The sequence below is a fragment of the Rutidosis leptorrhynchoides genome, chromosome 6 (assembly GCF_046630445.1).
Source record: "Rutidosis leptorrhynchoides isolate AG116_Rl617_1_P2 chromosome 6, CSIRO_AGI_Rlap_v1, whole genome shotgun sequence".
In the NCBI taxonomy this organism is placed as follows: domain Eukaryota; kingdom Viridiplantae; phylum Streptophyta; class Magnoliopsida; order Asterales; family Asteraceae; genus Rutidosis; species Rutidosis leptorrhynchoides.
In genome coordinates this window covers 429,164,957-429,184,530 of record NC_092338.1, presented here as the reverse complement: position 1 = coordinate 429,184,530, position 19,574 = coordinate 429,164,957, and the positions used below count along the sequence as shown (strand labels likewise).

Sequence of the window (19,574 nt, the reverse complement as noted above, 5' to 3'; positions counted from 1 at the left end):
ATTATTATTATTATTATTATTATTATTATTATTATTATTATTATTATTATTATTATTATTATTATTATAAATCTTATAGAGTACTAAAATACTAAATACTAAATACTAATAATAATCTTATAAAATAGTCCGTATAGTAAAAGGTAAGAAGTAGTATTTTGACAGGTGTTAACATTCTCAATTCCTAACCTTGAAATGGTGAAGAATGAACTGTAAGACTGTGTCGAACGCGGCCTCAGATGGGCCAGCGTTAGACTTGTTGGCATAAACTGGCGCCCCTGACGTCATTAACGGGGCGTCAGTTTTTAATGCGAGGGGCGTCAGTCGGTATTTTGACTGAAAAAAACGGGCTTCAAATGGTGTGTTGGCAGCAAATGATTGGGTGGGGTAATATATCCGTTACCCAACGGATATACACCCGTATTTTGGTTTTTTTTTATTTTAAAAAATTCAATTTTTACTCTATTTTACTCCTATTTAAACCTCAATAATCATATCATTTTTCACACAATTCATTCTTACTTACTCTATTTCTTTCTACTTTTTATTTTTTTACAAAAGTTTATGAGTTTATAAATGGTTCGAGGTTACGGGGGTCTAATTCTGACTCCGAAGATTTGCGGATTGTTCAATTAATTCAAGATTAGACCCCGAAGATTTGCGGATTGTTCAATTAATTCAAGAAATAGAAGATGATGATTCCGAAGTCGAATCGGCACCATCTATTCCGAGAGTTAGAGGTTACATTCCTAGGGAACGGGAGGTTGCTGCACAACGTTTGTGGGATGATTATTTTTGTGAGACGCCAAAATATCCACAAAGAAAATTTAAACGCCGTTTTCGCATGCGAATACAATTATTTCTCCGGATAGTGCAAGGTATTACTACTTTCCAAAGTGATAATATGCCAGAATATTTTACTTACTTTTCTCAACGATTTGATGCTATCGGTAGGCCTACATTTACTACTTTACAAAAATGTACGTCGACTATACGTCAATTGGCGTATGGCACCGCTCCCGATATGTGGGATGAATATTTGCAAATGAGTGAGCAAACATCAATACTATGTCTAGATTACTTTTGTATGTGTATTATTACATTGTACAAAAAGGAATACATGCGATCTCCGAATGCACACGATGTTGCTAGATTATATAGTGCTCACGAGGAGAGACATGGGTTTAGGGGTATGCTCGGGAGTATAGATTGTATGCACTGGGAGTGGAGGAATTGTCCTGTTGCTTTAAAAGGACAATACACTAGGGGTGATCACAAGAAATGAACCCTTATGCTTGAAGTTGTTGCTTCTTATGACTTGTGGATTTGACATGCTTTTTTTGGGATGGCGGGTTCCAACAATGATATCAACGTTTTGAACCAATCACCTATATTTGATAAACTCAAGAACGTTTACAAGATTTCAAGCTAGTGCCCGAAAGGATGTAGAGAGGGCGTTTGGGGTTCTTCAAAGTCGTTTTCATATTATACGCATAGCTTCACGAAGTATGAGCGTTAACATGATGCGAAGAGTGGTGGAATGTTGTCTCATATTACATAACATGATACTTGAAGATAACGGCTTTGCACTTTCCAAATGGGAAGAAAGATTCACTACCGAAGAAATGGAAAATGGTATGGAACGTATACGAAACAGAGGACGGGATCGAGATATCATCGCAAGAGAAATAAGGGATCGAGATCTGCACAACCAACTCACCGAGGATTTAGTCGAGCATATTTGGAACCTTCCACCGACTTTTCGCAATGCGAATTAGTTTTTTTTTTTAATCTATGTAATCGTCAATCTATGTACTTTTAAATTCTTATCAAAAATTAATTATGTATTTTTTTTTATTAATGTAATTTATTTTATTTTGTTGTATTTATTTACCATTTTAATGTAATTTATTTTATTTTGTTGTATTAATTTACCATTTTTATTCATTTGAAAAAAATAAAAATAAAAACTGGTGGACCCTACTGAATTTGACACTGACATTTGACATTTAAGGTTATTGGGGGTCAAAATTTGACACTGTCATGTCACATGCATATGCACTTTTTGAGCCAAAAAGTACAAATCTGCCTGTGATGTCACAGGCGGGTTAGAAACAATCTTAACATTATTACTGTTGCACGATGCTAATCTCAATAGCGATTTGGTCTTTGCGAGCACTGTTATTGAATTATTAGTGGGGCCCCTTTTTTTCTTTTTAAACCCACTTTTCTCTTCTTAAATGATTGCCTTTACACTGGTTCTCATCTTGTACTTCCGTTACAAAAAATTTCATCTCATATTTCTCTTCCTCAACACTAAAACAGGTAATGACATATTTTATTTTTATATATTTTCTGTTGCTGACATCAATTTATGCTTTATTTTTCTATACTAGGGCAATTAGATTTACAACTTGATTTTGATTTCATAATTCAAAATTGTGTAATAAAATACTTATTATACTTGATGCATAAAATGTTTAAATGTGTAGTGGACTCTGTAAAATCATGTTTGTGATTATCACCTGTGCTGCTCTATATATATTAGTTCTATTCTCACAATTTAAGGTTACTTATGGTTCTTGGACTTTTTTAATGGGTAGATGTTGCTATATATTATACATATTTCAACTCATTTATTCGTCCTTGATGAAAATCTGAGATTTAACTAAAACATTTATACAAATCAGACTATGATCATAAATATATTTGGACCGTAAGGAACTTGTAGATGATGGAGTGTGCATCGGTCTACAACTAGAATCAATAATTTAAAAAATATGAAAACTAAATTAGAATATTAACATGTGTAAACTTTCATTTAATTAATCCTACAATTTTAAGTAGCACTGTACATGAGTTGCTGGTTTTGTAGTAATGATGATATGTATATCTCACTATCCGATCCTTTTTGTAAGTATCGACTTTTACTCCATCGTTTGTTTGTATAAATTACAGATACATAATTGGAAAAAATGGATGTTGTGGCTCCAGTTGTCACACCCGTTGTTGATTCTATAATGGGAGTCATTAAGCGACACGTAGGCTATGTGGTTTCCTCCACACAGAATGTTAATGAGATGCATACAAATATCGAGGAATTGAATGCCATGGCTCGTGATATGAAGACAAAGGAGGAGACGAATGTTGCAAACAATCTTAGGGTACCTGAATATGTACCAACATGGTTGACAGAAGTAAAAAAAATATATGAAAAAGTAAGAAATGTTCCAACTGGTGGAACTGGTTGCTTCAACATAAAGGCGAGATACACAGCAGGTAAACGGTCATCTGACATCCTCAAGGATATTGATCGTCTCAAGAAACAAAGATCTGAAATCATATGGAGTGATGAACAAAGGCCTCTTGGTAAAGTTCGCTCAACAATTCCTTATGCCTCTGATCCAGTTGCTAATGATATTGATACACAAAATGTTATCAAGACGAGTAGAGAGTTGATGTTCGATGATGCATTGAAAGCCCTCGAACCAAATAATAAGTGCCAAATGATAGCTCTGTGTGGGATGGGTGGTATAGGGAAGACCACGATGATGGAACAACTGAAAAAGGTTGCGGAGGATAGGAGAATGTTTGATTGGGTGCTGAAGGTGGTTATCGGGGAAAACAAAAATCAAATAAATATACAAGATGCTGTAGCAGAGTACATTGGTCAGCCTCTAACTGAAAAAGATAAATATACGAGGGCTGAGCGTCTTCGTAAGAAGTTTGAAGGGATTTCAGAAGATGGTAAAAAGAAGATACTGGTTATACTAGATGATCTTTGGGAGGAGATGGACCTCAAAGATATTGGGTTAACGACTCCCTTGCCAAAAGGTTTTAAATTGTTACTCACATCACGCAAGGAAAAAGTTTGCACTACAATGGGTGTCGAAACTGATTCTATTTTCAAAATTGCTCGCTTAGATGAACGTGAAGCGAAAAACATGTTCTGGCAAATTGCAAGAATAAATCCAGATCGTGATCGCGACCTCTTTAGGATCGGTGAGGATATTTTAAAGAAATGTGATGGTTTGCCCATGGCCATAAAAACCATTGCCTCTACTCTTAAAGATGATGAAGATAAGGAAACATGGGAAAATGCACTTGATCGTATCCGGGACGAAAGTTCTCATTACCTTAAAGATATTTTTGTGATTAGCTACAACAATCTCAAAGATGATGATGAGAAGGCAATTTTTCTTCTTAGTGGTTTGTTCCCTGATGACCATAATATTCGTATAGAGGACTTGACGAGGTATGGATGGGGGTTGAAGCTGTTTAATAATTTGAACAGTATTTCAAAAGCAAGACGTCGGGTGAAAGCTTGTGTTGGTAATCTCATAAGTTCAAACTTGTTGATTGAAAGTGATACCAGAGGATGTGTCAAGATTCATGATCTCGTACGTGATTTTGTTTTAAGCAATTTTTCAAATGTTAAGCAAGCTTCGCTTGTTAACGATGATAATATCTCAGATCAACTTAGAAAAGATTCGTACGAAAGATTATTATTAAAGTGCCGAGGTATGGTTGAGCTTCCTGCAGATTTTAATCACCCGAACCTTGCACTTCTGAGCCTAATGGGCAGAGGGGAGGTAAGCAAGTCTCCAGAAGATTTTTATACAAGAATGGAGAAACTTCGAGTGGTGGCTTATGAGGGTATATATAAACCGTTGCTTCCGCGGCGCTTAACTACCCTTCGAACGTTATGTCTTGATTCATGCAAATTGTTGGGCGATATCTCTTTCCTCGGAGATCTTATTAATTTGGAAGTACTCAGTTTGGCTTTTTGTGGCATCTCGAATCTACCATCTGCCATAGGGAATCTAAAAAGGCTGAAGTTACTAGATTTGACCGGATGTGTTAACCTTCGTGTTGATGATGGCGTCTTTCAAAGTTTAGACAAACTTGCAGAGCTCTATATCAGAAATCAACCTGGAAACCCTGTTAGGTTTACAGAAGATAGTTGTGAAGGGCTCAAGATGGTTTCATGTAACCTCATTACATTAGAATTAGAATTCTTCAGAAATATTCTGCAGCCGAAGAATGTGTCCTTTAAGAAACTTGAAAGGTTTAGGATATCTATGGGTGCTCAAATTAAAAAGTTCACTTTTGAAAAAGCATTAAAACTTGTTGTTAGCTGTGAAGAGATTCTAGAATGCAAAATAAATGAGCTGTTTGAGAGAACAGAGGAACTTGAATTAAGTGTGAATGGAATGAGTTGTCTTGAAGATATTTCGAAGCATCCTTCTCAACATTCCTTTTGCAATTTAAAGCTCCTTGAAGTTTATAAATGTGCTGACTTGACAAGCATCTTCACAGTTAATGTGGTAAGTAGTCTGATGAAATTGGAGAGCCTAACAGTATCAGAGTGTCCTCTTCTTGAATCACTTGTAAATGGTGAGAGTAGTGGAGCTAATAACGCGATTAAGTTTCAAAAGCTAAAGCTTTTGAAATTGGAGAAATTACCAAGGTTTGTAAGTTTGTGTGGTGGTTACCAAGTCTCTATAGATCTTCCCCAACTTATGGAGTTAAATATGTCTAGCCTTCCAAATGTGACTAGTATTTTTTCTGAAAATGCTACTGAAATTTCTGCGACAACGCAACTACTCCTGAAAACAGAGGTAAAAACTAACATTAATTATTATATTTGTATTACTATTAATATTAACCTAATACTAGAAGTTACATATGATTTGTATTGACAAAATCCAACTCGTCATATTGATGAAGTTAGTATCAAGTTATAGTTTTTCATTTGGATCTATATATGTATATGTATCTATTTATGGATATCACAAGGGTTTATCATTATTGTGTAGGTTCTGATTCCAAAGTTGGAGAGATTGATAATCAATCATATGATGGATTTGAAGGAGATATGGTGTGGTATTACTACTACGGGTAGTTTGGAGGAAGTTTGGAATATTTCCATGTTGAGAGAGATTGAAGTGATTAGTTGTGATAACATGGTGAATCTTTTTCCAAGGAATCCAATGCGATTACTCACTCATTTACAAACTCTTGATGTTAGATATTGTAGTTCCATTGAAGTGTTATTCAACATAGACTTGCAGGGAAGTATTGGTAATGGAGATATGGTGTGAAACTGCTAGTAGTTTGGAGGAAGTTGACTATATTTCCATGTTGAGAGAGATTGAAGTGATTAGTTGTGATAACATGGTGAATCTTTTTCCAAGGAATCCAATGCGATTACTCACTCATTTAGAAACTCTTGTAGTTGGGTACTGTGATTCCATTGAAGTGTTATTCAACATAGACCTGCAGGCCGGATATGTTGGTAACAGCAGCAGCAACAGCAGCTTAAGAAGTATTTTAGTTGATGATTTATGGAATTTAAGAGAGGTGTGGAGGATAAAAGGAGGAGATGATAATAATTCTGGTTCTGGTATCATCATCCGTGATTTTCAAGGCGTACAATCATTAAGAGTTAAGAACTGTGAGAATTTTAGAAGTATACTCACACCTACCACCATCTATTTTGATATGGGAGCACTTAAAATCATCGGAATTAGCAATTACCATTTCAGAGATACCAATAAACAACAGGTATTGCTGTCGAATTCTATACAATCAACTTTGGTTCGTTAGTTAATGTGAATTGGTAATTGGTAATAGAATTTTTTATATGGGCGCACTTTTTCCTTGTTTTACCAAGGAACCATAGTTTATTTTTTTCTCTAAACATAATATAATAATAATAATAATAATAATAATAATAATAATAATAATAATAATAATAATAATAATAAGAAGAAGAAGAGGAGGAGGAGGAGGAGGAGGAGACCTAATTAAGTATATGGACGCTACAGTTAAATGACATCTGCTTTTGTTTTCTTTTAACTACATTTTTCGACATCTGATGCCATGACTTTTTTAATCTTAAGAATCTTGTCTTTGAAGAAATATTAAACCAATTATCTTAAAATTTAAACTTTATTACACACATAATCACTGTGGTTCGTTTTAAATTTTTGGTCAAGTTTTTAAAGTTTTATTTATTTATTTATTTATTTTTTCTAATGTGATCATTCTGTTTATGTGATCTTCCTGGTGGTTTTGCAAAATCAAAGTCAAATGTTAAAATATATCAAGTTATTTATATTGGATGGGTGAATCCTTTTATGCAGACTGTTCCTGAATTTGCAATCCCATCATCTCTCTTACACACTTCCCATCATCTCTCTTACATTAGATTCTATAACTATGATGTGAAAGCGGTGTTTGACATGAAGAGTACTCAAAGTATTAGAGACTTGATAACAGCTTATAACCCCAATCAACTACCTTGCGAATTAAATTTGTTTGGTATGAGACGGATGACTCATGTGTGGAAGTGTAATTGGAATGAATATTTTATGTGTCAAATCCAACACCCACAATCTTTATTCCATAACATCACAACCATATATTTGCAATATTGTTATAGGGTTAATTACTTGTTTTCACCTATCATGGTGACACTGCTTTCCAACTTGAAGAAAGTCTCAATTTTGAATTGTGATGGTATAGAAGAAATTGTTTCAAACCGAGATGATCATGATGATAAAGAAGATGAAAATGAAAAGATGACATCATCTACAACTCATAGCCTAACTCCCACCACTTTGTTCCCTCATCTTGATTTAGTCACTCTTCGTAGCCTTCCAAATCTTAAGCATGTTGGTGGTGGTGGTGCTGAGGGTGCAACTAATTTCATTCATGATCACCTTAAGGTACACAGTGTGTTACTTTTTTAGGTATTATGTATGTCATTATTAAGCATGACAAAGATATCATATAGGCCTAAATGATTAAGGGAAATGCTAATGACAACCGTAAGGGTTTTCATTAAGAGATTAGGACATGCAATAAATCTTGTACTTTGATAAAAATTAATCACCTCCGTGAAAATAATTACTCCTTGTACCACCAATTTTTGCAATGATTTAATTCTTAATGACAACCCTAAGGGTTGTCGTTAGCAAAAACTTGATTGGTCAGCTCACGGTACGTAGTGTGTTACTCCGTCCGTCCCAAATCTATTGTCCCAAGACAAAAACACACAGTTTAAGAAAAAAAATACCTGACACATGTACTTTTCTGTCAACTTTCTAGTTTTATCCCTTACTTTTTTTTTTCTCATTTAATCCTATCCACATACCTAAGGGCATAATAGAACTTAATCTTCTTATTCTTTTCTATTTATGGAAGTGGACAATTAATTTGGGACATCTCAAAATGGAATACTAGACTATAGATTTGGGACGGATGTAGTACTTTTTAGTATCATAGATGCCATCATTAAATGTTTATTTATATAATTGAAAAAAATTAAACTCATAATGTTCATCAATACATTAAAACTTGACCATTATAAAATCCTATATCTTTAATTTAATAACTTCATTGAGTTGGTCCTACATCGTTTTAATAAAACCAAAACCTTGATTAATTATCATGTTAACCATTAGTTAAGCTTTATTAATCTAATTAGCATATTTTAGTTACAGGTTCCACAAGTGGGTTTCATTTACTGGTCCTTATGTCTATACTCTCGAGAGATACGCATAGAGGAATGTCATTCTTTGTCAAGTGTGATTCCATCTTATACAACAGGGCAAAAGATAAAGGTTGAAGTGATGATGATACAAGACTGCAAGTCAATGAAAGAGGTATTTGCGACTACAGTAGACAACGACAATGGGTGTCATAGAAGTACTATCTCTGACCATACCGATACGTCTGTTTCAATTCCGAGACATGGAAACATTACTGCTGCTCATAAACTATCAAACCTCAAGACGTTGCATATCAATAAATGTGACAGTTTGGAATATATATTCACATTTTCCACACTTGAAAGCCTTAAGAAGCTCAAAGAGATAAGAATAAAATGTTGCAAGGCGTTGAAAGTGATTGTGAGGAAAGAAGAAGAAGAAGAAGAAGAAGAAGAAGAAGAAGAAGAAGAAGAAGAAGAAGAAGAAAGAGAGCAAACTACAAGACCTAATAAGGAGGTTGTGGTGTTTCCATGTCTGGAAGTAATTGAACTGCTCTCTCTGTCAAACCTTGAAGGTTTCTTCATAGGGATAAAAGAATTCCAATGGCCACTTCTGAATGATGTTTACATTGAACGATGCCCCAAAATGACGGCTTTCACACGTAGTAAGTCAATAGCTCCGAGGCTCAACTACGTGAAACATCCAATCTTTGGTAAATTGACTCCTGAACATTATAACTTCTTTATGACGGCTGCTGCTTTACCTCGGGTACAGTTTTATTCATCATGCATTATGTAACTATGAAATTAAATTGTTCCATCTTTCTTTAATAATCATTTTTATTATATACATGTTTGTGCAGATCACATCCCCGAGCCCTACAATTTCAAATGATGAGAAACCTCGCTCTTTACAAGATATTAAAGAGATAAATGTGGAAAACTCAGATAGCAAAGTGATCGTTGCATTCAACGAGTTGCAACAACTACAAAATCTTGAAAAGATTCATGTAAAGAGGTGTATTTGGCCAAAGAATATTTTTGAAGTAGCATTGGAAGTGACAGATAGTGAATTTAACAACGAATCACAAACTAGTGTTGTGAAACTTCCAAAACTAAGAGAGGTGGTCTTAGAAGAGCTAAGCTGGTTGGAATATCTATGGCAGAGCAATCAGTGGAGACAGCTGGAGCTACCGAACCTGACAAGACTTTCTATTCATAATTGCGATAGATTAATACGTGTATTTACAACTTCGATGGTTGGTAGTTTCATGCAACTCCAAGAGCTGCAGGTAACACATTGCTGTGCAATGTGGCAAATTGTCATGGAAGATGATGACTCTGAGAGAAAAGTGTTACCTTGTCTAAAGTCTTTAAAACTTGAACATCTTCCACGTATAAAAGGATTTTGCTTATGGGAGAAGGAGTTTTTGTTGCCATCATTGACTACCTTGGTAATCAAAGAATGTCCGGATCTATCAGTTTTCACCAAGGGGTTTGTGGCTGCTACAGAGCTAAAAGTAATAGAGACAAATGAAGGCTTGATTGATATAGGGGAACAAGACATCAACTCCTATATAATTACCAATAAACAAAAGGTATTTGGTTAAGATAGTGAATTTAACAACGAATCACAAACTAGTGTTGTGAAACTTCCAAAACTAAGAGATGTGGTCTTAGAAGATCTGAGCTGGTTGGAATATTTATGGAAGAGCAATCAGTGGAGACAGCTGGATTTACCGAACCTGACGAGACTTTCTATTCATAACTGCAAACATTTACGACATGTAATTACAACTTCGATGGTTGGTAGTCTAATGCAACTCCAAGAGCTACATGTCGCACATTGTAGAGATATGTGGGTAATTATTAAGGTAGATGTTGATGATGATGACTCTGAGAGAAAAGTGTTGTTACCTTGTCTAAAGTCCTTAAAACTTGAACATCTTGGGTGGTTGGATGGATTTTGCCGAGGGCAGAAGGAATTTCTGTTGCCATCATTGAGTAGGTTGGTGATCAAACAATGCCCTGAAATATCAGTTTTCACCAACGGGTTTATTGCTGTTCCAGAGCTAAAAGTAATAGAAACAAATGAAGGCTTGATTGATTTAGGGGAACAAGACATCAACTCATTTATAATCACCAATAAACAAAAAAAGGTATTTGGTTGAGTAAAATAAATTCATTTATGTTTATTTACTTTTATAAGTTCCAACGATGCCCTTTGTAATATTTATCAGTTTTTACATATTTGTTTATTCATTTTCTTCTGGAACGTCATTTTGGAATCTAGAAAGATGAATAACGCCAAAAATATACCAATCAATTTAAAGGTAAGAAAAATAATAGAAATTAGGGTAAGTAGAATATAATCCCTAATTCGGAGGTAAGGAAAAACAATATAAGTTAGGGTAAGTTGAATAAGATCCTTAATTCGTTGTTAATCGGAATTTGTGTGATTTTAACAGTCTCAAAGGTATGATCATAACGCTTGGGTTTGTTTCGAAAAAAAAGAAAAATACTGGAGGTAGAAACTTATACCCTATTGTGCTTGTTAATTTTTTATTTATTTTATGTGGTAATGAACGGTGTCATCTTATAACATATGCTTTCCAGAATTGGGAGCTAGGCACAATGTTAAAGCATCTGGCCCAAGAACAAATTAATTTCCAATTTCTTGGCATAAAAACTTATTCAACATGTTGGGTTGTTGTAGAGTTAGTCGAAACCTTATTTCTCGCTGTTTTGCGTTTAATGAGTTCGGACTTGCAGGAACTGCAGTTGAATGATACATTTCTCGTCCCACTTTCATCACGTATACAAGATGTTAGGATATTAGGACCCAAACAACGCTAGTAATTCTACAAGACTACTAGCCGAGTAGTGATTCTATCAAGATCACTCAAACCCACTTAATGAACGAAATATAATAAATGCGTAAATGTAAGAACGACACAAGATATAACGTGGTTATATGCAATCGGTGTGATTGCTTTAGTCCACGGACCAACTAGAGAGTGTTTATTACTGAGAATCTGTATTTGGTATGTTACAATTGCATACAATGAGTTCTATATATAGGAGAAAACAAGAACACCATGACAACTAGCTAGGAATCTTCATCATGACAAGTAATCATCTTGTTTACCAACTAGCCATGCTTTCCACCTTGTAATGGCATGATCACAGCCCTAATTTTAGGTGTAAAGTGATTAACTTTGCACCTAAAGTGAAAGGAGGCCAAAGCATGCTCGGATGTAAATGTTGCAACTTGCCAACTTGCTGCCAGACACCAGATGCGCCGCATCTGATGTGTGATGCGCCGCATCACTTGCTTTTCACGTTCCAGATTCATGTACCAGCACTCGATGCGCCGCATCGAGATGGTGATGCGCCGCATCGAGATGGTGATGCGCCGCATCTGACCCCTGATGCGCCATATCAGCTCAATGCTCCGCATCAATAACTCTCGGACTATTTTGCTCTATGAATGCGCCGCATCCATGTCAAGATGCGCCGCATTTGACTGCTTCACGCTTCCCGAAATCTGCAAAATCCGTGCAAGTGTTGGAACAGTTTTTTTTTTTTTCCTCGTTTTGTATAAATGTCTCCATAATCTAACACAGGAGATGATGAACATTAGTGCAAAAACGTATCCGTGAGTTAATATTGGCTAGCATGGGTTGGTTTTTAGATTACTGAAAGATTAGATTTAGCGGGAATTTCTAAGTTTGTTTAAAGAATAGGAATCTGGTAATGTTGCTAACTGCACATTAACTGGTAATGTTGCTAACTGTACATTAACTGTTGAGTATGATTTATGCTTAAATTGGAAAGCAGATGAATGTGAGGATATGAAGTCACACGCAATTAGGCCTAGAATAAGGTTTCATCAATCGGTCCAATAACATTAAACAAACCCGCCAATACAATTGGGCTTCACATTACTGTTAATGGTCCGATCTTTACGAATTAATGGATAATTTTTGTTTTATTTTTTATTTTTTGCAAAAAATAGCAAGTGTATATTACTAGGGACCCTTTATCAAATCAATGAAGACCCTAAGAAAATAGACAACCTTAAGGCGCTGAGCCAACAAACCAAGCTCAACTCTAAAACCATGAAACAAAACAAAAAACTGAATTAAACCAAACAACAACAAAACACTGCGAAACAAACAAACAAAACGTAATAAACCAACACTAAGACAAAAGAGAAGGCTCGTAATCAAGAAGCAAACAACTTAATTATTATGTGTTTTAGATATATACCTGGCAATTGAGACCCAAACTGTAGACGTTGTTTGTACGGATCTTAGGTTGCTTATGATCTTGACTAGAGGCGGAATTCACTAGAGACGACTAAACCGAGATATGGGTCGTGTTGGATTCGTATTGGTCAAACCTAGAGGTGAATCTAGATTAGAACGAAGCCTAAACGTAGTATTTCGGTGGTATTTGGTGTTAGGTATCGAGAGGAAACGAGATCAGTCGATTAGGGTTGATTAAGAGTGTAACCTAACAATGTAGGCCAAAACCCGTATATATACTGCAACCCAGACACATTCGGTCGACTGTGTAAGACAGTCGGTCGACTGTGTCACACAGTCGGTCGAGTGTGTGGACACACTCGGTCGACTGTGTATGCAGTTTAACTTATTGTATGCAGTTTAACATGGTTGACAGAAGTAGAAAAAATATATGAAAAAGTAGGAAATGTTCCAACTGGTGGAACTGGATGCTTCAACATAAAGGCGAGATACAGAGCAGGTAAACGATCATCTGACATCCTCGAAGCTATTGAAAAACTCAAGAAACAAAGATCTGAAGTCAAATGGAGTGATGAACAAAGGCCTCTTGGTAAAGTTCGCTCAACAATTCCTTATACCTCTGATCCAGTTGCTAATGATACTGATACACAAAATGTAATCAAGACGAGTAGAGAGTTGATATTCGATGATGCATTGAAAGCCCTTGAACCAAATAATAAGAGCCAAATGATGGCTCTGTGTGGGATGGGTGGTATAGGGAAGACCACGATGATGGAACAATTGAAAAAGGTTGCGGTGGATAGGAGAATGTTTGATTGGGTTCTGAAGGTGGTTATTGGGGAAAACAAAAATCAAATAAATATACAAATGCTGTAGCAGAGTACATTGGTCAGCCTCTAACTGAAAAGGATAAATATACAAGGGCTGAGAGTCTTCGTAAGAAGTTTGAAGGGATTTCAGAATATGGTAGCAAGAAGATACTGGTTATACTAGATGATCTTTGGGAGGAGATGGACCTCAAAGATATCGGGTTAACGACTCCTTTGCCAAAAGGTTTCAAGTTGTTACTCACATCACGCAAGGAAAAAGTTTGCACTACAATGGGTGTTGAAACTGATTCTATTTTCAAAATTGCTCGCTTAGATGAACGTGAAGCGAAAAACATGTTCTGGCAAATTGCAAGAATAAATCTAGATTGGAACAGTTTTTTTTTTTTTCTCGTTTTGTATAAATGTCTCCATAATCTAACAAATCTCCCACTTGGAGACTTTGAACAAAACTCCAATCATATCAATGAATTAACCAAGAACATTAAACCACCTTCGATTACCGCCAAATACCATTTGGGACACGCACGCTCAACACATTCTTCGGATGAGTAGACTTTCGATAAAAGGTCTTCAATATTACTTGTTAAACTTGTAACACCATTCACATCTCTAGCTGGGGTCTTCTCTCATCAATTCATGAGAAGACCAATTGAGGTAATGCAAAACCTCAATTTCTCCGTCGTAACCACCTTAGTAAACATATCGGCAGGATTCTTCTTACCAAGGATTTTCTCCAAGAATAAAGTGCGATCATTTATATGTTGTCGAATAAAATGATACCTTATCTTGATGTGTTTCGTTTGACTATGAAACACTGGATTCTTCCCAAGATGAACCGCACTTTGATTATCACAATACAAGACGCAATAGTCTTGTCTTTTACCCAACTCACCTAAGAAGTTCTTCAACCACACTAGCTCTTTAGAAGCTTCTGCAATAGCCATGTATTCGGCTTCGGTGGTTGACAAAGCAACACTCTTTTGCAATCGAGATAACCAACTAATTGCCGTCTTCCCCATTGTGAAAACATAACCCGTAGTGCTTTTCCCCGAATCATCACATCCACCCAAATTAGCATCCGCATAACCTCTAAGTATGAGATTGTTTTTGGAGAAACACAATCCCATATTAGAAGTACCTTTCAAATAACGAAGCAACCATTTGACCGCTTCCCAATGCTCTTTTCTCGGATTAGACATATATCGACTTACAACTCCCACTGCTTGAGCAATATCGGGTCTTGTACAAACCATGGCATACATAATACTACCCACTGCCGATGCATATGGAACCTTTTCCATATCCTTCTTGTCTCTTTCCGTCTTTGGTGATTGACTTTTCGATAACTTTAAGGTGCTTCCCAAAGGCATAGAACGGGCCTTTGAATCTTCCATGTTGAACCTCTCTACTACTTTCTCAATATATTTGGATTGAGACAAGTATAGAGTACCCTTCAAACGATCACGCACAATACTCATGCCAAGTATTTGCCTAGCACCGCCAAGATCTTTCATCTCGAATTCTCGGGAAAGTAATCCCTTCAACTTGTTAATTTCGGACATGTTTGAACCTGCAAGTAACATGTCATCAACATACAACAATAAGATTATATATGAAGACTTGAATTTCTTCAAGTAGCAACAGTGATCCACTTCACATCTTAAGAAACCAATCTTCTTCATAAAATCATCAAACTTCAAGTACCATTGCCGAGGTGCTTGCTTCAATCCATACAAACTTTTCTTTAGCTTACAAACCCACTTCTCTTTACCCTTTACCTCAAAGCCCTCGGGTTGCCTCATGTAGATCTCTTCAACAAGATCACCATGCAAGAATGCAGTCTTCACATCTAGTTGCTCTAGATGTAAGTCTTCGGATGCAACCATAGAAAGTACCAAACGGATAGTAGTCATTTTAACTACCGGTGAAAATATCTCTTTGTAGTCAACCCCTTCCTTTTGTTGAAAGCCTTTGACTACCAAACGAGCCTTGTACCTTTTCTTGCCATCCATCTCATTCTTGATTCTATATACCCATTTGCTTTGCAATGCCCTTTTATCATGAGGTAACTTCACTAGTGACCAAGTCTTATTCTTCTCAAGTGATCCCATCTCTTCTTTCATGGCAAGTTCCCATTGTATGGATTCTTTTGTTTTTCTTGCCTCAAAGTAACTTTCGGGTTCACCATTCTCGGTATAGAGCAAGTAGTTTGCTGATGGAGAATACCTAGGATTAGGTTTAGGCACTCTAGTCGAGCGTTTTAGTGTAGGATTAACCGAAATGGTTGGACCGGTTTCATTTGTAACCTCCTCATCACTAGAACTCGCACTATGTTCGGAATCATCACCGCTTTCCGAATCATCCCCATCATTAGCATTTCCCGACGCCTCACCGTTATTTGGCAATTCATTGTTCCCCGTACTCCCACTAGAACCTGCAAGATCATCAATAGAAACATCGTCAAAAGTAACTTGACTCGGTTTAGGACTCCCCGTTTCCGGTTTGCCATAGACCGAATCTTCATCAAAAGTAACATCTCGCGAACGAATTACTTTTCTAGCCTCGTTGTCCCAACAACGATAACCCATTTCATCCGACCCGTAGCCTATGAAAATACACTTCTTTGACTTAGCTTCAAGCTTGTCTTTATCCGCATCTTTGGTCTTCACATATGCATTATACCCAAAGATCCTAAGGTGACCATAACTCACCTTCTTACCTTGCCATTCTTCCTCGGGAATTTGGAAACCCAACGGTGTTGAGGGTCCCCTAATTATCAAATAAGCCGCCGTGTTAACCGTATCCGCCCAAAACATTTTAGGCAAACCGGCATGTAGTCTCATACTCTTAGCCCTTTCATTTAACGTACGATTCATACGTTCGGCGACCCCATTGTGTTGCGGTGTTTCCGGTACCGTTTTCAACATTCTAATACCGAGCTTTTCACAATGGTCTTTAAACTCAAGACTACCATATTCCCCTCCATTATCCGACTTCAAGCTCTTGACTTTCAAGTTAGTTTCATTTTCTACCATAGCTTTCCACTTCACAAAAGTATTAAATACATCGGATTTAGCTTTAAGAAAATAAACCCATACCTTTCGAGTGGAGTCGTCAATGAAGGTGACATAATAACGAGAACCTCCATGTGATTCTACATTAGTTGGACCAAACACATCCGTATGAACGAGCTCCAATTTTTCCAACTTAGGTGCATTCCCTGATTTCCCAAAAGTCACCTTCTTTTGCTTCCCATAAACACATGGTTCGCAAAACCTAAGTTCTACCTTCTTCAAATCCGGAATTCTCCCACTCGAAACAAGCATCTTCATACCCTTCTCACTCATATGCCCGAGTCTTCGGTGCAATAGAGTTGATTCGGACACAACATTAATCGTAGCAACCACCGTGTCTTCATCAAACACTTCAACCATATAAAGAGTTCCCCTTTTATGTCCACGAGCCACAATACTACTACCCTTAACCACCTTCCATTGGCGGTTTTCAAAAGTAACTGCGTTACCTTCATCATCTAATTGACCAACCGAAATAAGTTTCCTTTTCAATTTAGGAATGTACCTTACGTTCTTCAAAGTCCAATTAGAACCAAGAGTAGTCTTCAAAACAACATCTTCAATTCCCTCTATGTTGAGTTGCTTGTTGTCCGCCAATCTCACCTTGCCTTGATATGAACGAAAATTCTTCATCATGCTTTTGATATGAGTAGCATGAAATGAAGCTCCCGAATCCAAAATCCAAGACTCCATAGAATTTTCAACACTACACAAAAGTGCATCATCACTTTCCCCTTCGGCTAAGTTTACACCTTTCGCGAAACCATTTTTGCAATTCCTTTGAAAGTGCCCCTTTTGATTGCAACCCCAACAAGTAACTTCACTTCTATCCTTCAATGAATTCCTCTTCTTAGACTTCTTCCTACCCTTCTTCTCACCGCGTTCAAATTTTCTACCACGGTTGTCGGTACTTAACAAAGAACCGGATGTCGATTCTCCCGAGTTTCTTCTACGAGTATCTTCACCAAGAATCAAATCCCTTATAGCTTCAAACGCTAGCTTAGTAGTTCCCGTAGAGCTACTAACCGCGGTAACCGTACCCGACCAACTTTCCGGTAATTATGAAAGCAAGATAAGTGCTTTTAGTTCATCATCAAACTTAATCTCTACCGATTCAAGTCTAGAAACGATATTATTAAATTCATTGATATGATCCGTTGCACTCGTACCTTCCTTCATCTTAGTATTAAACAATTGACGCATGAGAAATACCTTATTTGCAGCTGTAGGTTTCTCATACATGTTAGAGAGTGCTTTCAAGCAAGCAAACGTCGTCTTCTCATTCACAACGTTGTATGCAACGTTCTTAGCAAGTGAAAGACGAATAGCACCCAAAGCTTGACGATCCAAAAGCGTCCAATCGGCATCGTCCATGCTTTCGGGCTTGGTCTCTAACAAGGGTTGGTGTAGCTTCTTTTGATACAAGTAATCTTCAATTTGCATCTTCCAAAAGCCAAAGTCTCTCCCATCGAATCGGTCGATTCTAAACTTCCCATCTTCCGCCATCGTTCCCTTAACGAAACCTTGTGCTCTGATACCAGTTGTTAGGATATTAGGACCCAAACAACGCTAGTAATTCTACAAGACTACTATCCGAGTAGTGATTCTATCAAGATCACTCAAACCCACTTAATAAACGAAAGATAATAAATGCGTAAATGTAAGAACGACACAAGATATAACGTGGTTATATGCAATCGGTGTGATTGCTTTAGTCCACGGACCAACTAGAGAGTGTTTATTACTGAGAATCTGTATTTGGTATGTTACAATTGCATACAATGAGTTCTATATATAGGAGAAAACAAGAACACCATGACAACTAGCTAGGAATCTTCATCATGACAAGTAATCATCTTGTTTACCAACTAGCCATGCTTTCCACCTTGTAATGGCATGATCACAGCCCTAATTTTAGGTGTAAAGTGATTAACTTTGCACCTAAAGTGAAAGGAGGCCAAAGCATGCTCGGATGTAAATGTTGCAACTTGCCAACTTGCTGCCAGACACCAGATGTGAAATGACCCGTTCTTATTGATTAAAAACGTTCCATATTAATTGATTTTTAAAACATTTTAAAATGGACAAGACAAAAACCATTAAGTACTCCTATGGTTGTTAGATCTCAACATTGATACTGATCCATTTCATCCTCTAGAAGATCATGAAGATCTTGGTTCAGAAGTTCCATATTTTTAGTGCAATTGAGGCTCTTATGTATCTTACAAATTATACAAGACCTGACATTTCTTTTGCAGTTAATTTGTTGACAAGGTTCAGCTCAGCCCCTACCAAAAGATATTGGAATGGGATCAAACACATATTTCGATATCTTCAAGGAACTACTGATTTAAGATTATTTTATTCTAACGAATCAAAACAAGATTTGGTTGGTTATACAGATGCAGGTTATTTATCTGATCCACATAAAGCTAAATCTCAAAATGAATATGTATTCCTAAATGGAGGTACTGCAATATCATGGCGATCTCAAAAACAAACACTAGTCGCAACATCATCAAATCATGCCGAAGTGATTGAATTACATGAAGCTACTCGAGAATGTTTTTGATTGAGATCAATGACACAACTCATAACTGATTCTTGTGGACTAGAACGCGATAAAATTCCAACAACTATCTATGAAGACAATGCAGCTTGCATAGCACAGATGAAAGAAGGGTATATCAAAAGTGATCGAACAAAATATATACCTCCCAGATTCTTTTCATATACTCAAAATCTCATTAAGGACAACCAGATTGAAATGAGATATGTTCAATCTAGCAAAAACTCTGCTGATCTTTTCACCAAAGCACTTCCAACTGCTATTTTCAGAAAACACGTTCACAATATTGGTATGAGGCATGCTCAAAAGATGTAACAGCTGAGGCGATGTCTA

General features: G+C 36.6%; 2 protein-coding genes across 2 annotated transcripts in view; both read left to right on the top strand.

Moving 5' to 3' along the window:
* LOC139855230 (disease resistance protein At4g27190-like) overlaps nucleotides 1–6,104 on the top strand; it is a 94,359-nt gene extending 88,255 nt beyond the window's left edge. The window contains exons 4-5 of the mRNA XM_071844469.1: nucleotides 2,959–5,621; nucleotides 5,820–6,104. Coding sequence (XP_071700570.1) covers nucleotides 2,976–5,621; nucleotides 5,820–6,104 — 2,931 coding nt within the window. The 5' untranslated portion in view covers nucleotides 2,959–2,975. The remainder of the gene's footprint in view (nucleotides 1–2,958; nucleotides 5,622–5,819) is intronic.
* Nucleotides 6,105–6,177: 73 nt separating this feature from the next.
* LOC139855229 (uncharacterized) lies at nucleotides 6,178–10,107 on the top strand. Its single transcript, XM_071844468.1, has 4 exons — nucleotides 6,178–6,567; nucleotides 7,149–7,733; nucleotides 8,511–9,266; nucleotides 9,361–10,107. The coding sequence occupies exons 1-4, from the start codon at nucleotides 6,178–6,180 to the stop codon at nucleotides 10,105–10,107; spliced, it is 2,478 nt and encodes an 825-aa protein (XP_071700569.1).
* Nucleotides 10,108–19,574: the final 9,467 nt, after the last annotated feature.